This window comes from Coregonus lavaretus (assembly GCF_964263955.1).
Source record: "Coregonus lavaretus genome assembly, contig: HAP1_SCAFFOLD_673, whole genome shotgun sequence".
Lineage (NCBI taxonomy): Eukaryota > Metazoa > Chordata > Actinopteri > Salmoniformes > Salmonidae > Coregonus > Coregonus lavaretus.
The window spans coordinates 252715-261510 of record NW_028165133.1 but is presented as its reverse complement, the minus strand read 5'-3'; the positions used below and the strand labels follow the sequence as shown (position 1 = coordinate 261510).

Genomic DNA, 8796 nt, shown 5'->3' with positions numbered 1-8796 from the left:
GAGTAAAAGTAAAGATACCTTAATAGAAAATGACTCAACTAAAAGTGAAAGTCACCCAGTAAAATAATACTTGAGTAAAAGTCTAAAAGTATTTGGTTTTAAATATACTTAAGTATTAAAAGTAAAAGTACAAGTATAAATCATTTCAAATTCCTTACATAAAGCAAACCAGACAATTGTCTTGTTTTTAAAATGTACGTTCAGCCAGAGGCACACTCCAACACTCAGACAATTCACAAACAAAGCATTTGTGTTTAGTGAGTCCCCCAGATCAGAGGCAGTAGGGATGTTCTCTTGATAAGGGTGTGAATTGGACCATTTTCTGTCCTGCTAAGCATTCAAAATGTAACAAGTACTTTTGGGTGTCAGGGAAAATGTATTGAGTAAAAAGTACATTATTTTCTTTAGGAATGTAGTGAAGTAAAAGTAAAAGTAGTCAAAAATATAAATAGTAAAGTACAGATACCCCAAAAAATGACTTAAGTAGTACTTTAAAGTATTTTTACTTAAGTACTTTACACCACTGGTTAACTCTCTTTCTTAGCTAGCTCGACTATGCACTTGCCTCTGCTAGCAATACAATGTGCTAACATTAGCCTAGACTGGACCACAGAAAATAACAGTTTTAAACAGTTGTAAAAACCAACTTCTTCCAGACAGAATAGTTCCTGTAGATTCAGACTTACTCATCGCCAATCTTTTGTTATGTCTCGTGGGTTTCATAACCACGTCTGTATAAAAATTCAATAATGATGAGACAGGAGACAGGAATCAGTTCAACCATTTATCTGGAACGTGATCATCTCAACACATACAAACCCCCATGATGCTCTGCGGCACAACCCCAATATACAACAAATACAAAAGTAAATGGACACAAAACAAAACTCATAGAGGAATTTAAATGTTCAGTTGTAGAAAGGAGGGCCATGGGATAGGGTCAGAAAGGTCAGTATGTTTGATAACTGGTTACAGAGGTGACATAACAAGCATAAGGTCCATTATAACACAGTGAAGTAGAGGTGGGAGCTAAAAGCAGACATGGACAGTGAGACGGTGTGAGGAGGTCAGGGGTGAAACACTAGATCAGGACAGGTAGAAATGGCAGGGCTGGAAATAGACACAGAGACACATTCTGATCATGGCTCAGACCTGACCTGAGACACCCAAACAGAAGATGCCATAGCAAAGTCCTGTCCAGTAGGCTATATGGGATTTCCTTTCATCAACATCCTACACATAGAAATGTGTCCAGTGTGTGTGTGTGCGTGTGTGTGTCCACTGTTTGTGTGTGTGTCCATTGTGTGTGTGTGTGTGTTTGTGTGTGTGTGTGTGTATCCAGTGTGTGTTCAGTGTGTGTGTCCAGTGTGTGTGTGTGTGTGTGTTCAGCATGTGTGTGTGTGTCCAGTGTGTGTGTGTCTAGTGTGTGTGTGTGTGTGTGTTCAGTGTGTTTGTGTGTGTGTCCAGTGTGTGTGTTCAGTGTGTGTGTGTGTGTGTGTGTTCAGTGTGTGTGTGTGTGTGTGTCTCGTGTGTGTGTGTGTGTGTGTGTGTGTCCAGTGTGTTTGTGTGTGTCCAGTGTGTGTGTGTTCAGTGTGTGTGTGTGTGTTGAGTGTGTGTGTGTATCCAGTGTGTGTTTGTGTGTGTGTGTTTGTGTGTGTTTGTCCTGCGTGTGTGTGTGTGTGTGTGTGTGTGTCCAGTGTGTGTGTGTGTGTCCAGTGTGAGTGTGTCCAGTGTTTGTGTGTCCAGTGTGTGTGTTTGTGTGTGTGTGTGTGTGTGTGTGTGTTTGTGTGTGTCCAGTGTGTGTGTGTGTGTGTGTGTGTGTGTTTGTGTGTGTTTGTGTGTGTCCAGTGTGTGTGTGTCCAGTGTGAGTGTGTCCAGTGTGTGTGTTCAGTGTGTGTGTGTGTACAGTGTGTGTGTGTGTCTAGTGTGTGTGTGTGTGTGTGTCCAGTGTGTGTGTTTGTCCAGTGTGTGTGTTAGTGTGTGTGTGTGTGTGTGTTTGTGTGTGTCCAGTGTGTGTGTGTGTGTGTGTGGTTGTGTGTGTCCAGTGTGTGTGTCCAGTGTGTGTGTGTGTCCAGTGTGTGTGTTCAGTGTGTTTGTGTGTGTGTACAGTGTGTGTGTGTGTGTCTAGTGTGTGTGTGTGTGTGTTTAGTTTGCGTGTGTGTGTGTTCCCAGTGTGATTGTGTGTGTGTTATGTTTGACACAGGGACACGGAGGACAAACCAAAAAAGTCATGAACCCTAAACCCTAGATAGAGGGGCTCAGTGAATGTGGAGTGGAATGTGTTCAGGTGGGTCAGTGTGTCAGAGGAGACTCTGTAGAAGGACAGAGTGCCGGCTGGCCAGTCCAGATACACTCCTACTCTGTGGGAGCTGGAGGAGGGGACGTCTATGGTAGTGTGATAATTATTGTGACAGGCTCTGTAACTGTTGTCAGAGCAGCGCAGACTCCAGGACTTGTCATTGTATCCAAGACAACAGTCATTACCCCTTCCTCTCCTGCTGATTCCTTTATATGCCACTCCTATAACAGCCTCTCTCCCACTCCACTCTACCTCCCAGTAACAGCGCCCAGTCAGACCCTCTCTACACAGCACCTGTCCCCAGACCTCAAATCTCTCTGGGTGATCAGGATACGGCTGCTCCTCTCTCATACCTGTCACCTTTCTGTTCTCCTCAGACAGAGAGAGGAGTCTGTTTACTGTGTTTAGGTCCAGTGTGAGATCACAGACATCTGATGGATGAAACCAGACACAATATTACAAATCATCATCATCCTGAACACACACACACAAACACACACACATCCTGAACATACACGCACACACACACACATCCTGAACACACACACACTGGACACACACACAAACACCCTGAACACACACACACACATCCTGAACATACACACACACACACACATCTGTATGCATGCAAGCATGAAAACATACACATTTCTAACGTAACAGGAACACACCACACACATACACATCCTGAACAAGCATGAAAACACACACACACACACACACACACACACACACACACACAGACACACACATGGTCAAAGCAACTCTTTGTAAACTTTGGTGTCCCTGATTTGTGCTTCTGTAGAACTACAGCTGATATTTAATATGACCAAGTAAGTAATGATGGTGGTCTTTGACTTTGACTTCACTTGAATTAAGACTTATTCTTAGTCATATTCTTCACAGCAGTCAACACTCACATTTTCTAAGTCCAGGTTTCATTGTGTTCTCTCCACCATGTTCCACACTGTAGCGGTAAGCAGAAGAACAGACAGTCATTGAGGGATACACCTGAACTCACTCTCACACACACAGACACACACACACACACACACACACACACACACACACACACACACACACACACACACAAACACACACACACACACACACACACACACACACACACACACACACACACACACACAAACAGTCAGCACATAACTTTGTCCAACTGTGTGTGTGTCCAGTGTGTGTCCACTGTGTGTGTGTGTGTGTGTGTGTGTCCAGCGTGAGTGTGTCTGTGTGTCATTGAGTGATACACATGCACACACACACACACACACACACACACTGGACACAAACAATGGACACACACACACACACACACTGGACACACACACAGTTGGACAAAGTTATGTGCTGACTGTTTGTGTGTGTGTGTGTGTGTGTGTGTGTGTGTGTGTTTGTGTGTTTGTGTGTGTGTGGGTGTGTGTGTGTGTGTGTGTGTCTAGTGTATGTGTCCAATGTGTGTTTGTGTGTGTGTGTGTGTGTGTGTGTGTGTGTGTGTGTGTGTCCAGCCTGTGTGTGTGTGTGTCCAGTGTGTTTGTGTGTGTGTGTCCGGTGTGTGTGTGTGTGTCCAGTGTGAGTGTGTGTGTGTCCAGTGTGTGTGTGTGTGTCCAGTGTGTGTATGTGTGTCCAGTGTATGCGTGTGTGGGTTCAGTGTGTGTGTGTGTCCAGTGTATGTGTGTTTTGTGTGTGTCCAGTGTGTGTGTGTGTCTCCAGTGTGTGTGTGTGTGTGTATGTGGGTCCAGTTTGTATGTGTGTGTGGGTCCAGTGTGTGTGTGTGTGTGTGTGTGTGTGTGTGTGTGTTTGTGTGTGTGTGTGTGTGTGTGTGTGAGTTCAGTACACACACAGAACACACACACACAAATACACACACACACACACACACACACTGGACACACACACACACTGGACCCACACACACACATGCCAAAACACACCAACACACACACACACACTCACACACACACACACACACTGGACCCACACACACACACACACACAGGACACACACACACACAGGACACACACACACACACACACACACACACACACACACACACAAACACACACACGGTCAGCATATAACTTAGTCCAAGTGGTGGTCAGAATGTTTGTCTTAACTAGCCTGATAACTCCAACATGTCTGAGATGTACATTGACATAAACCCTCTACATACTTGAGTTTCTCCAGTCTGCAGTGTGGATCCTCCAGTCCAGCAGAGAGCAGTCTGACTCCTGAGTCTCCTGGGTGATTGTAGCTCAGGTCCAGCTCTCTCAGGTGTGAGGGGTTTGACTTCAGAGCTGAGACCAGAGAAGCACAGCCTTCCTCTGTGACTAGACAGCCTGACAGCCTGCAAAGAGTCAAATCATATTCAAATCACACTGCTATTCTTTGGTGGTGAAAATAGCGGCAGTATATTTTTTCAAAATGTTCAGATATATCAGTGTCCTGAAACCTGCCGTATCTATTCATATATTAATGTATCATTATTAGAAATGACAAATTATCAAAGTACTGCTTGTAGATAGAAAAATGCATATTACAAATATTTGAGTAGACTGACCAGAGCAGTTTAAAAAGCAGTATCAGTCAAAAGACAGACAGTGAGGTATCAGATTTAGATTGTATTGAGTATACAGTCCACACCATATCTATTTTGACAGAGAAGCTATCATTTTCAATGTGGCTCTGTACTCCAGCATTTTGGATTTGAGATCAAATGTTTCATATGAGATTACGGTATTTAATTTCATCATTTATTTGAGGATATTTTAATACATATCTGTTTCAACATTTAGAAATGAAAGCACTTTATGTATCTAGTCCCCCACTTTTGAAGAAGTCATAAGTATTTTGATAAATTCACTCATAGTGTATTAAAGTAGTCAAAAGTTGAGTATTTCGTCTGATATTCCTTGAACACAATGACTACATCAAGCTTGTGACTCAAACTCGTTAGTTGTATTTGCAGTTTGTTTTGGTTGTGTTTTGGGTTGTTTTTCCCGATAGTAACTGAATGGTGGATGATGACTGGAGTCATTTTTTGTCTAAGTGAGTAGATAACATGCTATCATTGTCACGGTTTCGGCCGAGGCTGCTCCTCTTCCTTGTTCGGGCAGGCTTCGGCGGTCGTCGTCTCCGGAGTACTAGCTGCCACCGTTCTATGTTTCATGTTCTTTTGGTTTTGTCTGTTTCATAACACCTGTCCCTTATTTGTGTCTTAATTGTTTCCCTTATTTAGTTCGTGTGTTTGGGTCAGGTGTTATGCGTGATTGTCTTGTTGTCAGCTGTTGCTCGATATTTTGAGTCGCTCGTATGTGTTACGAGAGTTCGCACTGCGTGCGCTTTTTCTTGTTTTCTCCGCACAGTGTTTCGTGCGTAATCTGTTTGCGCCACCCGGTTGGGTTGACGTTTATTCTTGTTGTCAGACTTGACTAAAGTTCTGTGAAAGTCCTCCTGGTTTCCTGCGCTTGATTCCTTCCTCATCTACACACACCACTCTGACAGAATCACGCATCTCCACCATGGAATCAGCAGGAGCGACCGCGCCGACGGCCGAGATGGCTGAACGTCTTCGTGGTCAGGAGGACCGCATCAACCAGGTCTGTCATGCCCTGGAGGGGGTGATGAATACTCTGCACCGATGGGAGACCAGCGGGGTTCCCACACCTCCAGGAACCGAACCAGCCCCATCGGCCAGCCCCCCTGTCTCATCTCCGGAACCTAGTGGGATTCGGCTCTCGCTCCCGAGGGCGTACGACGGCTCCACTGCCGGGTGTCAAGGATTCCTGCTGCAGGTGGAGCTCTACCTCGCCACCGTACACCCGGCGCCCTCGGGACACGAGAGCGTCTCAGCCCTCATCTCCTGTCTCACCGGCAAGGCGTTGGAGTGGGCCAACGCCGAGTGGAGGAGAATGGACGCCGCTACTACGAACTATGCGGAGTTCTCCCGCCGCTTCCGTGCTGTGTTCGACCATCCACCGGAAGGGAAGGCGGCGGGGGAACGTCTGTTCTACCTCCGACAGGGGATGAGGAGCGCCCAGGACTTTGCCTTAGAGTTCCGGACCCTAGCGGCTGATGCAGGGTGGAATGAGCGGGCCCTTATCGACCATTTCCGCTGCAGCCTCCGGGAGGACGTCCAGCGAGAGTTGGCGTGCAGGGACACGTCGTTGACGTTCGACCAGCTGGTCGACATGGCCATCCGGCTGGATACCCTGCTCGCCACCCGTGGGCGTCCCGGAGGGGGGGGTTCGCCCATTCCACTCTCCAGCACCTCCGAGCCGAGCCCTATGGAGCTCGGAGGTGCTGGCGCTAGGGAACGGAGGAGGAGGAGCCCGAGGGGACCCGGCCCTTGCACCAACTGTGGTCGTGGAGGACACACCGCGGCTAGGTGTTGGGGCGGGTCCTCCAGTGAGGGAGATGGCAGGTCACGCATTGGGGGGTCCCCCCAGGTGAGTAGGCGCCCTGCTTACCCAGAGCTTTCTGTCGTGCACCTAACCTTGCCTGTTTGTTTCCCACAGGTTGCACCTCGTTCCCAGCATAAGGCGCTGGTAGATTCAGGCGCAGCTGGGAATTTTGTAGATCGCCAGTTCTGTATAGAGTTAGGGATTCCCCTCCTTCCAGTGGATAAACCTTTCCCCGTCCATGCCCTAGATAGCCGTCCGTTAGGGTCTGGGTTGATTAGGGAAGTCACAGCACCCATTCAGATGACGGCGCAGGAGGGTCATGAGGAGAGAATTCAGCTCTATCTGATTGACTCTCCTGCGTATCCGGTAGTGCTGGGTCTTCCCTGGTTGATGACTCATGACCCTATTATTAGGTGGCGAGAGAAAGCTCTTAAAGGGTGGTCTGCTCAATGTGAGGGGCGGTGTCTGGGTGTTTCCATAGGGGCGACCTCGGTGGAGAGTCCGAATCTAATGCCAGCACTGCAGATTCCCCCCGAGTATGAGGATTTGGCACTGGCGTTCAGTAAGACTAGGGCGGCGCAGCTGCCGCCTCATAGACGGGGGGATTGTGCGATAGATCTCCAGTCAGGAGCAGCTCTCCCGCGGAGCCATGTGTATCCCTTGTCTCAAGAGGAGAGAAAGGCTATGGAGACATACATCTCTGAGTCTCTGAGACAGGGATACATACGGCCCTCCGTTTCACCCGCTTCCTCAAGTTTCTTTTTTGTAAAGAAAAAGGATGGAGGTCTGCGCCCGTGTATTGATTACCGCGGTCTCAATCAGATCACAGTGAAGTACAGCTATCCACTTCCTCTGATTGCGACTATGACGGAGTCACTGCACGGTGCGCAGTTCTTTACAAAATTGGATCTTAGGAGCGCATATAACTTGGTACGCATTCGAGAGGGCGATGAATGGAAGACAGCGTTTAGCACGACTTCCGGACACTACGAGTATCTAGTCATGCCATATGGGTTGATGAATGCTCCCTCAGTCTTCCAATCCTTCGTCGATGAGATTTTCCGGGACATGCAGGGACAGGGAGTAGTTGTGTACATCGACGACATTCTGGTGTATAGTCCTACCCGTGCTGAGCATGTAGCCCTGGTGCGCCGAGTATTGAGGAGGCTGTTGGAGCATGACCTATATGTCAAGGCAGAGAAATGTCTGTTTTTCCAGAAGTCGGTCTCCTTTCTGGGTTACCAGTTGTCTGCGTCAGGGGTGAAGATGGAGGTAGACCGGGCGTCAGCTGTGCGTAATTGGCAGACCCCAACCACTGTGAAGGAGGTGCAACGGTTCTTGGGTTTTGCGAATTATTACCGGAGGTTTATCCGGGGTTTTGGACAGGTGGCAGCTCCCATAACGTCTCTGTTAAAGGGGGGTCCGGTGCGCTTGCGGTGGTCAGCTGAGGCGGACAGGGCATTTGGGAGACTAAAGGACCTGTTTACCTCGGCGCCGGTGTTGGCGCATCCGGATCCTTCTTTACCGTTCCAAGTAGAGGTGGACGCGTCAGAGGCCGGGATAGGGGCCGTTCTTTCCCAGCGTTCTGGCACTCCACCTAAACTCCGTCCCTGTGCGTTCTACTCTAAGAAGCTCAGTCCGGCGGAGCGGAATTATGACGTAGGAGACAGGGAGCTGTTAGCCGTGGTACAGGCCCTAAAGGTGTGGCGGCATTGGCTCGAGGGGGCTCAACACCCTTTCCTCATTCTAACTGACCATCGTAACCTGGAGTACATCCGGGCAGCTAGGAGACTGAATCCTCGCCAGGCTCGTTGGACTATGTTCCTAGCCCGGTTTGTGTTTAAGATCACATACATCCCTGGGTCCCAGAACGGGAAGGCAGATGCTCTGTCTCGGCGGTATGACGCAGAGGAGAGGTCAGTTGAGTCCACGCCCATACTACCGGAGTCTTGTCTGGTTGCTCCGGTGGTGTGGGAGGTTGATGGTGAGATCGAGCGGGCGTTACGCACCGACCCGAGTCCTCCACAGTGTCCTGTGGGTCGGACGTACGTTCCGCTCGAGGTACGCGATCGCCTCATTTG

The 8796-nt window shown here is 48.4% G+C and overlaps 1 protein-coding gene across 1 annotated transcript in view; it reads right to left on the bottom strand.

The window, feature by feature from the left end:
- Positions 1-771: 771 nt before the first annotated feature.
- LOC311116239 (NLR family CARD domain-containing protein 3-like) overlaps positions 772-8796 on the bottom strand; it is a 35758-nt gene continuing 27733 nt past the window's right edge. Inside the window, exons 9-10 of the mRNA XM_084191352.1 lie at positions 4521-4659; positions 772-2746 (exon numbers count right to left, since the gene is read on the bottom strand). Coding sequence (XP_084047478.1) covers positions 2189-2746; positions 4521-4659 — 697 coding nt within the window. The 3' untranslated portion in view covers positions 772-2188. The remainder of the gene's footprint in view (positions 2747-4520; positions 4660-8796) is intronic.